Here is a 21,815-nt window from a genome sequence, read left to right as displayed (position 1 = left end):
AATGATCAAATTTTCCAGCTAAACACAAACATAAACATCATAAATAAGGTACTGTAACATAATCAAAGATTTAAACATAACATGATAGCATACAGGGTAAATATTATTAGGGGAGAAAAGTGCCAAAGATTCATGATCAGGATTATTTCAGCATTAAACGATCTACTCTTGAAAGACTGAACAGTCAAATATTCTGTTTGAATTTAATTTTTTATAGAAACATCAAAGTTAATATTAATTAAATTCCAAATTTTGTTATATGTTGATGGGCTGTTTGCCTTATGGTTTTCATAATACAGTATTGTAATCATAAAATAGATAAGCTGGTAGGGAGTAACTCATCAGTAATATCAGTGGTGGATTCAAGGTGGGGCCAGCTGGCCCGGGCCCCCTCTCCCACCCCTAAGTTTTTCAAAATTTAAAAAAAAAATTGAGAAAAAAAAAGAATTAAATCTACTCAAATTTTGAGAGAGATATATATAAATATACTGAAAGATAGATAAATTGATTTTAAACTAAGCTTCATATAATCAGTAACATACAGAAGTAGCACTTTCGAAATAGTTGGATATTTAGGTATATGGAGACTTGCTGTCATGTACACTTTTGCACATTCACCTGAAAAAGCTTGTGTTCAAATATATATTCCACTATTAAAGAATCAAAAGTGCTATTTGTGTTTGAATTAATAACTTTTATATAGACTAATACAGCTCACCATACAGCATAAGGCGAGACTTATTTTACACCTTGTTTAGCAAACTCCCTGCCCGCTGACTTCACATGAAAATAACATTTTATTTTTGACCAGTGTTAAGGCCTGTTTACACTTCAACGATAACGATAAAAATGCTAAAAAGCAATTGTTCATATAGAAAATAAGAGAGGTTTTTACACTAGAACAATTCGATAACGATTTATCAGTTATGCGATAACAACATATTTTGACAAATCAAATCAGATGACGTCATAATCATGGAAAAACATTAAAATCATAGTAGCAACGATTTTATAGTTTTTCCATGATTATGACGTCATCTGATTTGATTTGTTAAAATATTTTGTCATCGTATATACGATAAACCGTTAACGAATCGTCCTAGTGTAAAAATTTCTCCAATTTCTTTTGTTTTCCATATGAACAATCGCTTTTTAGCTTTTTTATCGCTATCGTTATCGTTGAAGTATAAACAGGCCTATACCCACTGCTAAAAAATATAATTTTATATTTATTTTTATTATGTCCATTGCCACTTTGAAATGCTCAAAATAAGAAAGATTTTATTACCTTGCATACTTGCAATCGTTTTATTCATCAATAAAATTTTATTTTTATTTTGTGCTTCGTCTAGATATGGTTTTGGCAAAACCATTTTGCTAAATGTGACCAGCTGTGGCAAAACCCGCCGTTCGTTGCAATTTCTGATTTTGCACAAGCACCAAAAATGTTCAAGGATCAGAAGTTTGCAAAATTTTATTTTTATTTATTTCTCACTCTCTGACGATCCTTATAAAATAAGTTCGCTGAGCAAGGTACTGTATCATAAATATCTCACCTAAGCTTCATAAATAGATTTTTTTACAGATCATTTAGGGTCCACTTTCCACCACCGGTGCTCACATAGAGACATGGTTATAGAGCGTCAAGAGTCCCCAATAGTCAGCTCTCCATCTTCACAAGCCTCAAATATAAACACTTGGTTATAGCGCATCAAGAATCCCAAGAAGGTCAGCTCTGCAACATGAATCACCCTCATTCAAGACTAAGATATTTAATGCTTTGATCAAATTTCAATGAAATACAGTGCTTTCATATGCTTAAGTACAGTAAGTAGTTCACTGAAAATACTTACTGTACAGCATCTTTTAAAAGCAACTAAAAGGTAATGGAAGAAGTGAAAAGTTTACAACTTAGCCATTTTGTAACTCATATGCTTGTCTTGTGGCAGGAATGCCACTTAAACAAGTGATTAAGTTAATCAAGGAAGGCAAGCATCCTAACCATGAGGCTCTACAGTACCTTCACTTCAAATCAAATAACAAATTACCTGTGACACGCTATAATACCTTTTTTGAAAAATTTAATTAAAATTCAAAGAGTTTTCATATACACACATGTAGCACCCAGAGGCTTTTGCAACATATGATTGAAAGTTGTATTCATATAATAATTCTTTACCAAGATGAGGGTAACTCTACCTTGGTCAAATTGTATCCTTGTTCGTTCTTGAATTAAAAATTTGTAGTAGGTTATACTGTAGTAAGATACTATGCATGTGTGGTCAGTGTAATCACAGATACATTGCGCGTGAGTACTACAGCAATGTACATGGTATTTACACACGCTCCCACTGGACTTCTACGCTCAAGAAAAACAGGGTTATTCTTCCTGGATTGCATTGCTCGATTCAATGTACTGCCAGCTTGTCAAATTGGGTAATTTGACAAGAATATTGATGCAGTCTGTTTGCACTCAATCTCTTTTGGTCAAACTGACCAGGTCCATGGGTTTGGTTGAACAAAAAAGTAAGAAATGAACACTGGGGACCCAAGTCATCTCCTGCAAATTCATATACAGGTCTCCCTCTAATTAAAGACCCCTCCAAATAAAGACCACTTACAGTATCTAAGACCAAAGACCATGGAAGCCCCAGTCCCCCAAATGGTGGTAATTAGAGGGAGACCTGTTATATTTTTTACTACGTTATTATCAATTGTCTCACAAAAGTCAGTGCCAGTGGGTATGACCATGTGAAGTCAAATATAATTACATGTGTTAAGATAGGTCATTTAAACAGATCTCACAGATGTCACTTCTTCAAACTTAGGACCCCTGTGAAGAGGGCTTAAAACTAACAATACATATTATTATTTTCATTCCAAATTGCTGCAGTAATTGTTAACAATACAGTAACACTCTTTTTTTGTGTGTGTTACAGATTCCATATCCATGATTTGATTCCTTTCCATAACGAGTAGTGTACATCTCTAAAAAAAAATTACATCAATGAAACGTGTTTGAACACAGAAAGAAAAGATAAAAGGAGATCATGAACTACAACACAAGATTTTCTTAAAATGACATCTACCATCAGACTTGTTTCTTCTTTACTGATTGATGAAAGAGAATGGTCCCATATCTGGTATTGCAGGAAGATGTGGAGGACACACCTTACAACAGGATACACTCCTTGTCTGTCTTTGGTGAAGTTCCATCATTCTTTTCAATCAATTCCAAAACTGCTTTGAAAATTCTTTCTACCATCTAAATAGATAAAGAACAAATTGGGTTAATTTATACACAGACAACTAAACTAATACCCCACTCCCAACAACCCAACGATTTGACATAAGGAATACTCTGCTAAGTTTAAATTGTGTTTTCCAATGAATATTTTATTGTATTGTATTTAAACACTATTTTATATTTTATATTTTTGTCCAATTTTAATACTAGTATTTTAATATGCAATGAATTGTTTCCGCTCTGCATTTCCACTTTTGGACAATAAATTGAATTGAATAAGATATTAACAGGAAGCATTATTCTAATGGTTAAAATGGTATTAAAAATGTTATATAATATAATGCATAATCAGCACCACACTGGATGAAAGATGAAATACATGGCAATTCACAGTAAAACAAACAGAACTAGCAATATCCAATTCAAAAGTGACAAGACTAATTTTTCGTTAATATAATAATATTATGATATAAAGTACTATGATATAAGGTTATTGAATATAAATAATATATACATATACAAGTAAGATATAAATATAAATTTCTACCTCTTAAAGATCTTAAAATTTCTCTTACCTCATTCTTTTTCGCTGATGATTCTATAAAAGCTGCATTCCAAGAATTTGCCAAATCCCGGCCCATTTGTGTTGAGATTATCCTGAGAAAAATTTAACATCGATGAAGTTAGTTAGCAACCTCTTTAACTTATTTTTTTATAAAGCAACACTGTGGAAGTAATAAACTCAATTTTTCTTATTAAAGGCTTGTAGCCATTTTTTTTCTGTTAAAATTTTGGCCATTGTTATTCAGACAGTTGCATAAATGACAGTGTTTGCGGCAGTCCCATTTCTTTTTTTTGTCACAAATTGGGGTTCGTATTGGAATAGCATCCTAATACTAATTTAATTACAGTACTTATAAACCAATGCAATGCATGTTAATGTTAGTAATTTTTTTTTATTTAATAGTACCATGCATATGCATTTCAGAAAACCTGCTCAAGGCACTTTTTAACTGGTCACTGGATACAGCAGGGGTCGATCCAGAATTTGTCAAACACGAGCACAACATTTTCAGAATAGATAAGTGAGTCGTGCTAATTTCAATATATGTATTGAAATTTTAAAATTTAGTGGCAAAAAGGGGGACATGCCCCTACTAGATCTGCACCTGGGATACAGAATGAATCATAAACGTGCAACCTTTTCTACTCCCTGGGGAGTATTCCTAGTTATGCATGTAATCAGCACTACTAATTCAGTGTGAACAATATTGGTCTTGAACTCAATCAATCAATCATGGAATTTATATAGCGCCAAAAATCCATCAAAAATGTTCAAAGGCACTCAAAAACTCTTTAGCCTTTTCTGGAAAATGTCAATAGATTGGGACATCCTCAAGTCTTTAGGAAGAAAATTCGCGATTGAAAGTAAAAATGTTCGTAAAAAATCGCAAAAAGATACTTCCATAGGCCTACGAGTGATTAAATTTTAATATTCAATGATAGCATAAACTTACCTATCATTAACTAAATCAATTTTGTTGCCAACTAAGACAATGGGAACACTGAAAAAGACAAAAAAACAGTGTTAATATCACTTCATTATCAACCATAGGAAAATAAGAGATTTGGCTAAAATAGAAAGCTGTATGTTATTGTGTGTGGATGATGTGAGTTGCAGAATACATTATAAACAAATTTTAATTCTTATTTTGTTATTTGGCAAAAACAATAGTACTTACGTGACTTTTCCTATAGTATCTAACAGTTTTTCATGGATAATCTGTACGATTTCAAAACTAAAATGAAGAAAAATATGATAATTTAGAGTCATCAAATCAACACAATGACTGCTAAGCCTATTGTCCTAGTTTCTTCCCATACCCCAAGTCATAAAGAGCACCACCCACAACGAAAATCATTCCCATCTACTATAATCAAAGATCTCATAATTACAAGATAGCGTTCTCCGCAATTTCCGTGTGCAAATTCTGTAATAACGCAGTGTACGGCACCCTTGGCAAAAGTGGTTACTTATCAACTTTGACATCAGAGATCATTAACTAAAGATAGCGCATCTGCATAGAATTCTATAACAGCCATGGTAAAAACTAGGACACCCTCCATCAAAGTGATTACTTTTTATGTTTCTCTTTACTGAACATCGATGCTTCTATTTGTTACGCGTAGAACCGCGGAGAGCACTATCTTGTGTTTATAAGATCTTTGACCATAATGAAACAGACGATATATATTTTTAGACCATTACTTCAGGGTCTTCAGTGAACATCCAGATCAAAGGACCTTTCCACTAAGCCCCGCCCCTTGGATACTGTTGCTAAGGTCCCATAAGACCACAATACACATGCGTTTTTGAGACAACACGTGTGTTTGTGAGACATGCGCATATTCCTAGTGCTGTTCTGATTGGTCAGTTGCTAAGTTTGATTGACACTCCGGAAAGGTCTATTGTTAAATTCTGACGACCACTGTCAGCATGTTTTCCTGCAATACAATAGTGGTACAGTAGGTGTGGATAGGTGTGGACAATCGGTCCATGACTGACTGAAGATTGGCCAATCCGCCACTGAACACAGTACACAATTTAGTTTCATTATGATATTAACCAATGACATCTGATAACACAGCTTACTGTAGCATTTGATTTTTATCCACAAAAAAAACAACAAATGAATAAACAAAAACTAACCTTTTCTGTGACGTTACAGAATAAACTAACACAAAACCATTAATACCGACAGAGAGTGATTGTGGGAAAATAGAGTATTCATCTTGGCCTGCTGTGTCAACAATTTTTATGTTGAATTCTTGATTACCTACTTTGATCATCTTCTCAAATGCTATAAAGAACATCAAACAAAAATAAACATACAATAATCATAATAATAATACAAAAAATTCTTTAAGTACGATTTTAAAACATTCTTTAAAAATTGAATATTAATAGCTTAAATATGTACTACTGTAGATAATAATCCAAGGTTTTGGGGTGACAGAAACATACTTTGCATACATGTTCAAATGTTCAAATTATTCAGGCTAATGCTATAGAATGTCACTACAGCATTTTCACTGTAGTGTTCTCTCGAAGCCGTTTTAACAGCAAATTTAAAACTGCACTGCAATCCTCCCACTGCATATCTGTCCCCGACGCAACCGGGAAGGTTCTCTGATTCAACTGACCAATTAGCATCGCCAAACGAGTTGGCGACAGCATGTAGTGATTTTCATGGAAACCAGGCTTTGCATAATTATAAATCTGATTTAAATGGCATTCAAAATGGCATGTAATCAAAAAGCTTTCCAAAATGGGAGTGACAGTAATTTTTGGCTATTTCCAATTAAGGAACTCTATAATATCAATAATAAAAAATATGTTATAGTATCAGTGTATGTTAGGGCCTTATTCTCTAAAAAAACAAAAGGACACAATCAATGTTCATTTTTAAAATAAATGGAAGAAAGGCAAAAAACAATTCTTAAATTTAGTCTTGAAATAAATGAAAAGAAGCATAAAAACCCTTACTATTTTCAATTGTTGGATCATAGGCATCTACAAACTGATGCTCCACAAACTGGATGGTTAGAGATGATTTTCCTGATGGTAGACAAAAAAGTAAAGAACTTCATATTTAACAAAATATCTATTTAAATAAGATTTATTTATTTCAGTTATTTAACAATAACACAAAGAAAAAAAATATAAGAACAAGTTGAATGTTTTGTATTTACAATTATATCAACATTTTTTTGTAATGTAATTTAACTCCAGTTACCAACAATTCCATTTTCATCGTCAATGGCTTCCGTTTCTGAATTCGTATTTTAATGTTTTTTTTTGTATAAAACTTTGAATGAATATTAACAGTAATAAAATAAAACATCAATTAGTATTAATAATAATAATAACAGCAGCAGCAGCAACAATAATAATAATAATAATAATAATAATGATTTAGTAGTACACTAATTCCAAAGAACAATATTCAAAGTGTGCAGTGTATGCTAGAGCTAGATGTTAAGAGACAAGTTTTTATCGAAGATTAAAAAGAAGAGACAGAATGGTCGTATATGAATACGAAAGTAGATGATCTTACTAAAAAAGGTAGATTATTCCAGAGATGAGCAGCAGCGAATGTAAAGGTGCTCAAGCCGTAAGTTTTAGTACTAAATGATGGTCCAGAGAGCTGGTTTTGGGAGGAGGAATGAAGGTGACGAAATGGACGGTAACGAGGAAAAAGTTCAGCAAGTCATGGGGAAAGCTTAAATAGACTGCTTAAAAAATTAATAATAGTATTTAAATCACAAGTACAATCACATCAATTAGGAAACAATAAAAAATTCAGAATTTACAAAAATGGTTTTCGTAAGCATACGTACGGTTGGGTAAAGGTAGTTCCGTATTCATTACTGAACGTAGGGAAATGAGCTATTAGCCTATCGCACTAAGCCTCGGTATTGTGTGGTAGGCCAGTTCCTTTCCACACCACCTTTTTTTTCCTTCCCCAGTAGTGAACCACAGGGTAACCATTTATACTCCTGGGTGGACAGAGACAAACGTAGGTAAAGTTCCTTAGTCCAAGAACACAAATCGATATGCACAGCAAAGGTTCAAACCCTCCCCCCCCCTCCCACCTCTCGAGGTTGAGACACCGAAAAACGCAACCGCTACTCCAACCACTCCCACTACAGTATATTAAACCATAAGTATATTTTCCTGATTTGCTACTCCTGCACTGCAGTGATGTAATCATTTTGTTTAATTCATGCAGGGACTAATTGATCTTTAGCTAATCAGAGGGTCTTGCACAATAAAACATAACCTGCCAATATTTAAATGGGGAAAGAAATGATTAAAAAAAAACAAAAAACAGGTAATTCAGTCTGAGCTTGATTAGACCAAAAAACAAACTCTGTGTTGCCCAAGCTCAAATAACCAAAAAACCTTGAATATATTGAGTCGTTTTTTTTGTTTTTTGTTTTGTTTCTTTTTTTCTCAAAAAAAAACAAACCTTTTTTGGCATAATCTAAAGTTGTAGATGTGTCTTAAATAGGTAACAATTCACACCAACAATTGTGATCAACTGTCCCTTATACCAAAATTTAAAAAGAATATTGTTGCTTATATCATGATACCAGGCCTAGCTTATCAATCTAATACTGCTGGCTTTTCTTTATCGAGCCCATTACTATTTAGCTTTACATATATTCGAATGTATTTTTTTTTACATTCTCAGTTTTATACCTCCCTGTGTATCTATAGTATTATTGTATTCATTTCTCTATTGTTGTGCGATTTTTGCTTTATTTTCTGGTTTGTTGAAGAGAGCTTTTATGACACAAGAGGGCTAAATAAGTGCAGCCTGGCAATCATCTTTGGATAACCTTGTTTTTTTTTTTTTTATGGCCCGACACCGATCACTTGTAAAAAGTAATATTAAAACGGATCATAAAGCATAAAAGCACTGCATGAAAGGTTTTTGGAAGCCCACTCAAAACATAAAAGTTTGGGTGTGACCATTGATGTTAAATCAAAAATTCACTTTGGCCCTCCGAACAATTTTTATGTCCACCCCTGCTTTATTTATGACAATTGAAATTTGAATAATATTAATAATAATTAATATTTTAATAAAATAATCATAATGCTGTGAAAAATAAATCAACAATTTGTTTATAGAACTTGCAAGTGAAAAAGTGAAACATTATTATTAATATTAAATGTGTATTGCAGGGTGATGTTTATAAATTATGCCTGCCTATCATTAGCCAGGGCCAAGCCCAGACTGTCTGCAATGTTGACGTGAGTTGTGGGGAAATGTGTGGGTGGGTGTCAAACAAAAACATTCTTCTTTTTTAACCTTACCAACAGAACGGAATCCCATGATGGCAAGCTTTCGAATCTTTGGTGGTGGCATGTTGGTGGTTGTGCTTCAGATTTCGTAAATAAACTAGGATGTAAATTAGGCTAGGTGACTGAGTTATTATTATATAGGCACATATAAACGACAATACAGATACTACTTCTTCTATTTCCTGATACAGATAGGCCTATCCGAACCGATTTCTCACGCAGGAGGAGGGAAGCACCCCAAAAGTGAAGTGAGTCCTCTTGGTTCCTTAAAATCTAGCTAGGCTAAGGCGGGCTAGCTGTGCTTACCACGCGAATGACGACTGGTTCGGTTAAGTCTAGTCTAATAAGAGAATCGATGACTTGGCCGGCTATAATCGTTCTGAATTACAATTTCTTGAATATAATTCTCAATAAATAAATTAAGTAATATAGTAAATGTATCAAATTTGTTAGTTGATTTATATTATAATTTGTAAATTTGATGTACATATTTATTTTGTAAACAAGATTTATATATGTAATTACATGATTCTTGAATCATGTTTCTTTTGTTTGTTTGACAACACGCAGGACGTCCATCATTTAAAAAAAAAAAGCATGAGGACACATGGAAGGTGATGCCAGTTTAAAACGTGCTCTATACATATAACTCGATTATTGTTCATAGAAATATATTTGTTTGTATGTGTATATTGCTTTCTTTCTATACATAGAATAGTCTAGCGACCTAATTCTGTAGGGTTCCTAGGCCCCAGCTAGGCCAAAAGTCCAGCCTAGCTAGCTACTACTACTACTACTGCTACTAGGCTAGCCTTTTATTTTTAGGTTAGGCCTGTATAGCATTCCTCTTTATCTAGCTAGGACTAGTAGTTAGTTGTAGTGGGCCCTAGGGAGGCGGGGGGGGGGGGTATGTTCGAAGCGGCCGCGATGGAAAGCGGACGCGCTCAAAATGTATGGAACGCCAGTAGCGCTATACCGATTGATTGAGATACGGTACGGTATAGCGTTGGTCAATAAATAGCGTTCATATCGTAATCGTTATCGTTAATTCTAGTATATTTCACTCAGTTTTATTTTATCAGCCAAGTGTTTCGAAATAAAGAGAAATCAATGTATAATTTTCATAATTGAATATATTTATTTCTCGTAGTTGTCTTGGGCCTGTTGATTAAAGATCGATTTGTTTACAGATTGATTACAGATCGAAACATTTTTGTACGTACATGACATAATTGGATTATAAAAAATAAATATCAATCATGAATATCAATAAATATTAATAAATACCAATCATCTTCAAATGCAATGACAAACAGATGTTCATTCACTAAAGAACAAACTAAACACAAGTTAGTAAAATTCGAATAAATAAATTAAAGAAGTGATTTAAAAGTACCATCCATTTCTGTAAGAAAATAGGCATACTATAAATCATAATATTTGATATAATAAATAAACAAACTAGCTAAATATTAAGCCTCGATTTATATAGGCTATATATAAATTATGAAAGAAAATATACCGTACATTAATTTGATTGATTAAAACAGTAATAATATCGAAATCTGATGCCCATTGTCCAACATATATTTTACATACTGCACGCTTGGCGCTCCATAAAAATTGCTGCGTATCGACTCGCGGCCGCTTTCCTTCGCGGCTGCTACGACCCTAATCCAGGCTTAGGGTGTGCCTAGTTTTCAATTTGGATGTCGAGGGTCCGAGGCCTAGTTTTTGGTTTGGATGCCGAGGCGGCCCCTCTACACATAATGTTGTGTAGAGGGGCCTCTCTCCCTGAGCCTCATCACTTTTCCAGCTTAGATTTGCTAGTTACAGGGCCTTGTTTACGTAGTAATATAGGGAGTGTTGCCTGTACTGTAAAGTTTTTTAAATGCGCAGAAGAGTCACCCCCGAAAAACAAAGTTCAGTAACTGTAAAGAAAGTCCAATAAATTAATTATACAGCACTTTTTTGTACATTTAGAAAAGCGATATGCACTGTGTAAGTTGCCTTATGTTTAGTGACTACTGTATTGCCATTGTAGTTATTGAATTGAGCAACTTTTAGAGTTAATAAGTGTAGTGAGATTTTTTATAGCTCTTTAAATAATTATTGTGAGGCAAATACAAGTCTATACTTTAAAATACTTAAGCTTTTGATTATTTTGAATTTACTGTAAAGTGTAAACAAATTTTTCATCCTTCACAGATTGAGTTTTATGGCCATAATTATGAATACATCTTGATGAGAATGTTTCTTCGAAATCTTGCATCAAAAACCTCAGCAAGAGGGATGGTTTTAAGTCCAACAGTATTCCAATTAGCAACTTTGGCACAATGTAAAAGCATTTATTTTATGAGGTACTGCAAAAATAATGCAAGAATAGAGATGGCTTCCAGATATTACTGTATACAGCCTTGGCTCAGAGGATTGCCACCGGCATTAAAAAGCCCTAATTTTGTAACAAAACCAAGTCAAGTTTCTCAGAACCAGTTGAATCCTGTTACTGAAGTTGATAAGTACAGCCTCGCAATCATTGAAGGTTTACACGCCTCCGAAACAATTGATGAAATATTTCAAGCATTCCGCGAAATTGGATCAGACATGAATGAAATACACATTGGAAGAGCTGTGTCACGCATGGCAGAAATCCAGCAACAGAACAACCATCAGTACTCTCGAACAGAAGCTTTAAAGTTGGTACCACTTCAAAACAGTCTGATTGAGAAAAACAAAAGAGATTTTACTGTCATCTGCCAATTTGTTTTGCAGTTCTCAATATACATGGACAATGATTTATTTCTAGAGACTTTGAATGCCCTTTTTGTTTTAGGAGTACCAGTAAAAAGTTCTGTTCTTCAGACTCTGCTAACTCAGTCTAGTGAACGCTTCAATGATTTCAGTCCCAGACAGATGAATAATTTCGTCCACTGCTTGTCTAAGATGTTGAAGGATGTAAATGGAAATGATGCCTTGGTGACAACTTTGCTGGACAGTTGCAGTATCCTCATTGGGAAATTCACTGACAAAGCTGAAAGCATTCCACAGATAACTTCAGTTATGTTAAATCTCAGAAATCGTTTAACAGATGAGAAGCTGCAAATGTTGTTGAACAGACTGCTTGCGATCATCATTGTAAAAAATAACATTGACTTCAAATCATCTATATTTATTTTAAATGCTTTGGCAAGTTTGCACATCAAAAAGCATCCAGTTCAGTATCAAGTTTTAGATTTCCTGAAGGAAAATTTTGAAAGTCTTGATGGAAGTGCGGCCATGGAGTTGATACATCGGTTAAATAGATGTGGTTGTCTTAGTATTCGAACAGTGGAATTCCTGACACATAAGATTTTAGAAAATCCTCTCAAACTTTCTGTGGCAGATTTGATCAGTGTTACAGAAATTCTGTTATCTTATCGTATTTTGAACATAAAATTTTGTAATCATGTCATCAAGTGTGCTTTAGATGCAGACACATGCTTTCAAGATTTGCAGAAACTTGGTCACATATTTGCTGCCCTCAACTTAGGTACAGTAGTTGATGCTGGTGACTTTTGTGCCAGACTCTCTGATTCAGCATTGAGAGTCATAAAGGAGAACAACCTTGATTACGATGTCTGTAAAATGATCTGTTCAACTGCTGCTTCCCTCTCACAACTTGGAAAAATTCCTGATGGTTTGCTTTCATTCGTCAATGGAGAAAAGTATCAACAATTGCTGTTGAACTTTGAAGGTAAATAATAATGAAAATGATGATGACATAGATGTTTTAATTTTACCAGTATCATACATGCCTTTTTATTGCTATTGTTTAGCACATTCTTTTTAAAAGGTTCTATATTAGAATTAGAATAATACAAAAGTGTAAATCATATTTTTAATTGCTCGAATAAGCGCCATGGTGCTTATTCAATTTTTTGGAGGCCTTTTTGCGGTGCTTATTCGGGAGCGGCGCTTATAAAAAAAAATTGGAGTGGCGCTTTCCATACTCGTTCCCATTTTACTTATCTGAGTCATACATATTCCTGTAGTTCAGTAGGCATATTATAGGTCCTACTGTGCATGATTGTACTGTAAACATTATAAAGCAATGCTTTTTCCTTCAATTTAGGCCTATACCTTGTATTTAAAACCGTTTCTCGAAAGTGTTTTTATTGCACACAGGGTAATATAATACTGTTGCTTTAGGCGAGGCAGTGCTAATTTGGGAGTGGCACTTTGCTAAAAACAATCAGGTTTGGTGCAGCGCTTATTCGAGAGGGTGCTTATTCGAGCGTTTCCAATATAGGATTTTTTATTGATTGAATTCTTGGTTTTTCAGGAGATAGTTGCGACACCAACATTAGTCAGTACTTCCAGACACTGACCATGCTTACTGGTTCAAGCTATCCTTGTTCAAGGCCTCATCCACCCGTCTTCCAACTTCACAGCAAGTACTTGGAAGTCAAGGACCTTGTAAGGAATGTGTTGAATGGTCTATGTCCAGAGCAGAGTATTTCATGCAACATGCTTTCTAGTGGTCAGGTGCCAATCAATTTAGGTGAGGGATATTATTTTTATCAGATGGTCAGTAAATTAGGAAATATCTAATAGGGTGTTTATGGCCATTCCATTAAACTCAACTTTCTATTCTTGTTTAGAAAGTCTCTGTCGCACATTTTTCAGCTCTTTACTTAGCCTCTGTTAAAATTTTCTTGTTTTTAAATAGGATAAGAGATAAGACAGCAAGTGGCAGCAAAATTGCTGAATTAAATTGTAGCCATTGGTGTATTGGTTATGAGCGCAAAATACTGGCATCATAAATGACACTTTATAGGCATACTGTTTCTTCAATGAAAAAAAACAAAAAAAAAACAATGTGTACACTTCAAAGAGGGAGTAGCAAAAAAGAGTACTCTTTGTACAGTTGTAAAAATGTTGAAAATTATGAGCAGCCCCTTAATTATGCTATGTAAAATTTGTGAATTCATGTACTATGGAAGCTTAGAACCCAATTATTTGTTTGAGTAAACTCCGCGCTATAGTTGAATGGATCCTCTGAATCAACACTAACTCCAAAGAATCTGTCATTGGAAGTAAATGTCCCCCTTTAAACATGTTTTGCATTTTATTCAACAGATTTTGTGGTGGGTGGTCAGAGTTTTAACAAAAAGTAAGTAGGAATGTACAATGGCTAAATTATAACCAGTAGTAAAATTCCCCCTTAAGCAAGATGAAAGCTTTGCAGATTGAAAATTACTGTATATTATATTACTTAAATTTGATATGTCAGATTGAAACCTGCTTCCCAACATTTGAATTGCATACCTACCAAATGCCAAAATCAACCAAAATATCATGCATAAATGTAAAGCCTATATTACAAAATATGTATACAGTCCTTAAAAACCATGGCAAGAACATATATGCCAACTAGATGCACTAACACTGTGAATGTGTTGTTTTATATAGCGTAAGATCAAAGGACACACAGGCCTACACACTGCCAGCAACATGCCAGTGTTGAAAGGTTTGTGTGAGGTGACTGCTCCCTGGTGTGCAAGACCTGAAATGCATGTATTCTCAAGAAAAATTCAGATACTGATTGCATTTTGTAACATTTAGGAACATTTAAAATATTCCAGGGGAGGGGACAGAGACCAATTACTCCTCCCTAGACAGTCTTAGCCTGCAACTTTTTTTAACTTGAAATCTCTGGAATTGTTTATCTATCCTTTTTGTAGAACATGTTTGTTGTTAGCACCCTCAAGTTCTTTTGCTGCAAAAAGCTCTCATCTTCTTGGAATCCCAGCTACCAAGCATATCCACCTCACCAACCTTGGATACAGTGTTATTTGGGTAAGTAGTTTGACTTTCCCTATTCTTGTAGTAAAGCAGTAGTTCAAGGTCTTGACAAAGGGTTTACACACCTACCTTATTTCCCCCACCCCATGTATACCAAGGGCGGATCCAGAGATGTCTAAAAGTGGGGCCGATCTAGATAACACCCACTCTAAAGTAGATGTTTTTTTCTTTTTTCTTGATTTTTCAAAAAAGGGGGGGGGGGTGCCCCGTCACTTTACCTCTAAATTCACATTTGTATAATGTAGTTACTCGGAATGGCAATCTGCGATTTTAAAATTGGTTTTTCAAAGTAATTTCTTGTAGTTTTTCTTGTGTGTTCCTACAAGATTATGGGGTCCTGTTCACCTTGGAGTGGATAATTTATGATGTAGTTCATATACGTTTTTACATTTTAAAAAAATGGAATACGAAGTAAATTAATAAAATGTGAAAAATTAAGGAAAATATAATTTAGTTTCATTTTTTTTTTTAGATTCCTGTTCACAAGTTGGAAATGAGGAAAGATATGAAAGCAAAAATAGAGTATTTGAAAGAAATTCTAGAAAATGAACTGCTTAAATGTGCCAAGGCAAATGAGAAATAAACTCTGCGAGAAGTTATGCATTTTTTAATCGCGTCATGACATGTTGCATTATTAGTCAATTTACAGTAAGGTAACGGACCCCAGTGCAAGATTAATTGGTAGGCCTGTGTTATGACTAGTAGTGGGGGGTGCTGATTATAGGTGAATGCAGTTTTAAATTGTTAGAAGGCATATTTTAAAATGGAAGAATGAAAATTATTGGAGTAAATCTACCGATTCATGTTTTCAGAAATCACACCTTTTGCCTAGGCTAGTTCAAAACTGATCAAGAAAATTGGTGACACATGAAAGTAATCAATTACATTTAATAGCCTAAATTTTATTGGGACACTTACTGGCCATTTTTTCTTTAAAAATATTAAATTTATTTTTAGCTGTTAATGCACTACACTTATTGTGGAATTGGATTCCTAGTACAGTAGTACTATGAGTATTTTGTCTCATTAGGGATGTACGGAAATTTATCATAGGCCTAGACCCATTATAGATACGGATCTGTTGTTCTCCCACTTGGTTGGACGCTTGAAATGCAGCCCGTAAATTTTTATCCTGTTCGTCGTGTGCAATACAAATTTTGTATTTTGAAACTAATATTTTATTTAATATAAAAATAACACTAAAAAGGAAAGATTGACGTTTTGACTCCTTCATGGTGTCATTTTCAAGATCAAATGAAGAATAGAATATACAGCAACTATAATCAATAGAAAAAAGCTAATCTACAATGTCAAAGTTCATAACACAGGGATTGAAAATAAGACAGTCGCATTGTTTATTTCCGTTTCTTTGTTTTCTTAATTGCATCACTTTGGTCTATTTTGTTGCTTGGTTGACGCTTAACAGTAATAATGAAGCCGACGAAAAGGAAATGCCCATCCGAATTATCCTACCCTTCAAAGACCAGAAATCTGTTAACTCAGTTTTAGCGTTAATATTCAATAAATATGAAGCAGGAAATCAGTTTTGTTATTTCTGTTTATTGAACTATGGACATTTATTGTGAAACTAGAAGATATTGAGGGTTGTGCTGTACAGTGTGTGAATCCGATTAGGCGATACTGATGGACAAGGATCCATGAGGGATTCGTACGTCGGGCGACTTATTTCTATATGGTACGAAACTAAGGTTTTCACTTTTGTTACCAACGCAAAAAACCCCATTAAAAACCATGTAGACACATTAAAAACATGTAGGCTTGTTTTTAGACTTGCGACAATTTATTAGAATCATTCGGAGCTATACGTTATATTATGAACATGCGAAATCCGTTACTAATGGCGTTCACTGTACACTACGTTTGGAGGAAGTAGCATAGTATCGATCACATGCACAACTCCGTTGGTTGTAGCAGCGTCTGCTATTATGACGTTTGCTTTTTCTACGGACAGATCTGAAAGAAAATTTGAATAGGCCAATTTTTATTACCGATGTTTGTGATATACAGCCGTGGTGTCATTACACCTGGACAGTAAAAACAATATATTAAGTATTCGTCCCCACTTACCACCATTTGAAGAAATGCCAATTGTGACGACGTCATTCTCCCTGGTAGTCACCTTATCAACACGTTTTAATGCAGCACTAAACATGGTGCCATTTACCAGATGACGCGAGAGGATTTTTTGAAGTTCATCTTTGTTAGCAAGCAATCCATCGAGTTTGCCAGGTGGAAGTTTCTCGAATGCTTTGTTTGTAGGTGCAAACAAAGTGTATGGACCACCTGGAGAGAGTAATATTTTTATATAACTATTTTTATAATTTATTGTATTTTAAAATTTGTTGTTTCGAATGCTCAGTCTGTTATGGGTTTAAAGCATACATTACCTTTAAGTAAATCTTTAATGCCAGAAACTTCAATTGCTTTCAGTAGAGTTGAGAAGTTGCCAGTACTCGAGACTAAAGTTAGAATGTCATTCAAAGGAATTGGGAACATAACACGGTCTAGTACGTGGATGACACCGTTAGTGGCAACGTTGTCTGGTTTCGAAATTGGCGATCCGGTAGCCGTGACAAGCTCGGGGACAAGCTATAATTAATAATACAATAATTAACTTAAGTTTCTGAAATACCATATTGCAATGCAGAGGTTACTCTGTTATAGACCATCGACGGTTTACCTTATCGTAGATATTGATGCGGACGGAAGTGGATTCAAGACAACTTGGCACAAGGAGCTCATTTTTAAGCTTAGTGGAGTATATTTCGCTTTCAATGACGTGGTACAGGAGAACATCGGTCAAAAAATTCTTATCTTTTTCCAGTTCCTCCTTAACCTTTAGCGGAAGCTTACCAAATGCATCATCAGTGGGCCCGAAAATCGTAAGGCCATCTGAAAGAATATAAAGATTTATTTAATATATTAAAGCAACTACACAGGCTAATAATCATGTGCCTTGTTTTATCAATTCGTGCAATAGTTTCATCAAGGGGAGGGGAAAAGTTATTCTAGCCACGTCCGATGTAAGCCTATTTTGCGCCTTAAGATATAAAGAATGTGAAACTATATTGAAACTGTCGATGCTTAAGTGCAAGTACAGCTTTATTCATCGTCAAAACAAAATTCCAAACCTGTCCCGGTAAGCATTTCTGTGAGATCTGCTTTGGTAATCAGCTCAACTAGGGTGTTCAGATTAAGTGACCGCGCCAATTCAACTACATTTGATTCAACATTACCGCTCCCGAATGCAGACAACTCCTTCCTTAACACATCCACCGTGAATTCAGGAAAGGCAGTAGATACGCACACCAGTGCGGCAAACAGGACGACAAATTTCATGATTGCTATAGCTCGAGCTCAACTAAAGTAACTCCACACGTTGAGTGTCCACGTATTTATACGTAAATGAAAATACCGTGATTAGCATAATGAAAACTCACTCATATTGATAGTATTCTACGTGAAACTGTTACGTAATACTGTCACATGTGCTTAGACTGAAAGAATTCCATAACTTGGGAAATAATATTGTAGTTTACATTCTGTCCATTCATTTATACAGCATAATTTAAAAAAGTACAATGAATAATAATAAAACCTAATAATAACATGGCAATCGGCTGCATTTCCTCCAATAATATTTTTGTCTGTTTAATATACCTGCACGATTATAATCAAAATGGTACGAGTTTGGTGAACAGGAATTCGTGCATGCATTCCATTTCGAAGAAGCCGCGTTAATGGATAATATGGTTGTCTAGATTGAAGCGAACACCGGCTATAGATTTATTTTAGGATTTTAAGAAAATCAATAAATGTTACAAATGTACACATAGTTTTTGTTGTTGTTATTTTATGGTAATAAAGTATATCAAAAATTGAAAATTGTAAATATAATTAATAAAGGTTACATTATGTACACAGTTATTAAATTAACATAGTTTTTTGTTATTTTATCGTAATAAAGTATGTCAAAATCTTGATTTTTATTCATAATTTATATGTATAAAAAGCCTTTAGTTGTCAAATAAACTGTCGGCATTGTTTGATATCATATTGGCCTAATTTAATAAGATGCTACACAAAGACCATTTTTGGGAGCTTTTACTATAGCAGTTTTGTCTCTAATCAGTTATAGAAATGTCGTCCAGTACAAAATATACGACCAATTTAATACAGTAGAACCCTACTTCGAGAAACTCCTATTCAGGGGACACTTTTCCCTGAAATGAGGGGAATCATATCTTTTAACATTACGGCCAATCCCTATTAAGGGACTCCCTATTAATGTGACGGGAACATTCTCTGGTTGTGCCAAATGGTCAAATCAGTACATATTCAACCCCAAGGAGGGCATCTTAAATGTCTTGAAATAACAAAATATCTTTCAACTTCATATTTTGTCACCTTTGAGCAAAAAAACTTCACATCAAACCAGAATGTTAAATACCTAGTGTGAACATCGGTAGGCCTACATCCAACCAAGGAGGTATTGATCCAACCAATCTTGTCAAATTTACCCCAAACCAAGGGGATTTCTTTTTTTTTGTATACTGTCATATAGGCTTCTAAGCTATATCATAACATGCACCCTTTTTTTGAGTCGTTATGTCCCCTGAATATGGGTACCCTTGAGGGATCCTTCTGATGTATACTTATTAAAGAAAATAATTACGTAGCAGCCATTCAATGATTTGTTGATTTCTATCGTTTTAATCTGGCTGTGTTAATTCTGACAGTGGTTGCTAGCACTTTTGTCATGTTTTGATTCCATAATGCCCACTACAGTATTAGTCTAGCAAGGCCGTCGGAAACGCACCGGCTTTGGCCGGACCACTTCTCAATTTTATTACTTTTTAAAAAAAATAAATATACTGATGATACCTATAATTTTTTGCGAATTAATTGTTAACGTCTTTTTAGTGTTACTATTAATTTATACAAAAAACCACCATGCACTTGTTTTTGTATTGCCTAATACACTTTAACTTTTCAACTTTTTTGACTGACAATCCTGAAATTTAGTAAAAGATTGATTTTGAAAATGTTTGTTTAAAATAACTATAATAACAATTAACTATTTATAAAATTTTGGGGGTTGGAGTCGGGCAAATTTTCGTCACCACACAGAGGATATGGTCAAGCAGTCCATGATTACTTGCAATCAAAAGTTAATGGTTTACTTCTGTAAAATAGTAATAAATTGTAAATACTGTAATTCCCTTTCATAAATAACATTTATTCTGGCTCCAAATTCTATGGATGGTCAGCGGGGGATGGTTTTACTATGGATTAGGCCTACCTCAGTGAAAGCGTAATTTTGTTAACCTTAAGGCTTTATTAGTCGACCTCCCTTTCCATTGACACCAAACATGGCCATATTTTATGTGGTTCGTCGGCCCTCTGGAAATTCATTGTAAGTTACGCAAAACTACCGTAGGCCTATACTTAAAGGATGGATCATTATAAAATTTTGGATCATTATAAAATCTAGGAGATGATTATCTTTTGGAAAGAAAAGGACAATTTCAATGTCATTAAAATTTGGTTTCCCTTTGAACTCACCCTAGAGTAGAAAGAAATATGGTTCAGGCTCGGGTGATGAGTTGCAAGAAGTGACCGTCTAGTTTTATTATCATCACCTTCAATTGTTTTATTGATTTTAATGCCCTGGCTCTTATGAACTAAAACAATTCCATAATTGCCGTTGTAATTTAAAGTTTATTAACTGTTAGGCATAGCCTAATTCCATAAAAAAAAATTTAAATGTGAAAAAAAAATCCCCGTCACGTCAATTATAACGGACAGTTCCGATAATACATTTGCTGTATTCATGTGTTTATAGACCCTTAAGTGAATGGACCTTTCCGCTAAGCCCCGCCCCTTGGATATTGTTGCTAAGGTCCCACAAGGCGACAGTGGCTATGTTCTCACACGACAGCTAACGGTTAGCAGGATCCGGATCCTGCTAACCGTTAGCTGCCGTGCGTCCATGCGAGAAAATCCCGATCCGGATACCAACAATATGATGATCGAATCACTGGCCAATAAGAAACTGGAAATTGTAAACGCGTACGTGTGATTAGTTGATGATAGAAACGCCCTCAACTTGCTAACTGATAGCGCTTCCCAGGTAACAATCCCACATGGGGCCCATATGCAAAATATCTGGGAAAAGTCTTATGGGCTACCCCATATTTTTCCCTTATGGGATCCGTCTGGGCAATCACATATGGGCCTTGCCCATGGTTTACCCATATGGAGCCCATATGCCAAATATATAGGCAAATATATATGGGAATGCCCATATTTAAAGTACTTGGGGCCCCATATGGTAAATACCTGGGCAGGTAAATATGGAAATGCCCACATTTAATCCGCATGGGGCCCATGTGCCAAATAATTGGGAAAATACATATGGGCATGCCCATATTTATCTACATGGGGCCCACATGCCGAAGACCTGGGTAGTTGAATATGGGTATGCCCATATTAATTTCGTATTGGGCCCATGTGCCAAATATCTGGGAAAATACTTATGGGCATGCCCACATATAATATACATGGGACCCATATGCCAAATACATGGGCAAGTAAATATGGGAAGCCCAAATTTAATCCAAATGGAGCCCATGTGCCGAATATGTGGGCAGTTACATATGGGCATGCCCATATTTAATTTGCATGTGACCCATATGCCAAATAACTGGGCATATAATTATGGGAATGCCCAAATTTAATCCACATGGGTTCCATGTGCCAAATATCTGGGAAAATACATATGGGCATGCCCATATTTATCTACATGGGGCCCACATGCCGAAGACC

General features: G+C 34.8%; 3 protein-coding genes across 3 annotated transcripts; 1 reads left to right on the top strand and 2 right to left on the bottom strand.

Annotated features, from left to right (window-relative positions):
- Positions 1–1,133: 1,133 nt before the first annotated feature.
- Positions 1,134–9,467, bottom strand: LOC117112873 (GTP-binding protein Rheb-like). Its single transcript, XM_033256062.1, has 7 exons — positions 9,135–9,467; positions 6,795–6,866; positions 5,958–6,108; positions 4,990–5,046; positions 4,765–4,812; positions 3,823–3,904; positions 1,134–3,265 (listed from the first exon to the last, which is right to left on the bottom strand). Exons 1-7 carry the CDS (start codon positions 9,184–9,186, stop codon positions 3,173–3,175), a joined length of 555 nt encoding a protein of 184 aa, XP_033111953.1. The 5' UTR covers positions 9,187–9,467; the 3' UTR covers positions 1,134–3,172.
- Positions 9,468–9,693: 226 nt separating this feature from the next.
- On the top strand, positions 9,694–16,037 carry LOC117112871. The gene is made up of 6 exons (XM_033256060.1): positions 9,694–9,736; positions 11,331–12,855; positions 13,444–13,662; positions 14,241–14,274; positions 14,846–14,960; positions 15,439–16,037. The coding sequence occupies exons 2-6, from the start codon at positions 11,367–11,369 to the stop codon at positions 15,547–15,549; spliced, it is 1,968 nt and encodes a 655-aa protein (XP_033111951.1). The 5' UTR covers positions 9,694–9,736; positions 11,331–11,366; the 3' UTR covers positions 15,550–16,037.
- A 633-nt stretch (positions 16,038–16,670) lies between these two features.
- Positions 16,671–18,754, bottom strand: LOC117112872 (uncharacterized protein sll1483-like). The gene is made up of 5 exons (XM_033256061.1): positions 18,119–18,754; positions 17,668–17,879; positions 17,375–17,576; positions 17,055–17,270; positions 16,671–16,940 (listed from the first exon to the last, which is right to left on the bottom strand). Exons 1-5 carry the CDS (start codon positions 18,324–18,326, stop codon positions 16,822–16,824), a joined length of 957 nt encoding a protein of 318 aa, XP_033111952.1. The 5' UTR covers positions 18,327–18,754; the 3' UTR covers positions 16,671–16,821.
- Positions 18,755–21,815: the final 3,061 nt, after the last annotated feature.

Source organism: Anneissia japonica, unplaced genomic scaffold, assembly GCF_011630105.1.
Source record: "Anneissia japonica isolate Jap-2015-1 unplaced genomic scaffold, ASM1163010v1 scaffold287713_len945575_cov184, whole genome shotgun sequence".
Lineage (NCBI taxonomy): Eukaryota > Metazoa > Echinodermata > Crinoidea > Comatulida > Comatulidae > Anneissia > Anneissia japonica.
This window is presented reverse-complemented; position numbering and strand designations above follow the sequence as displayed.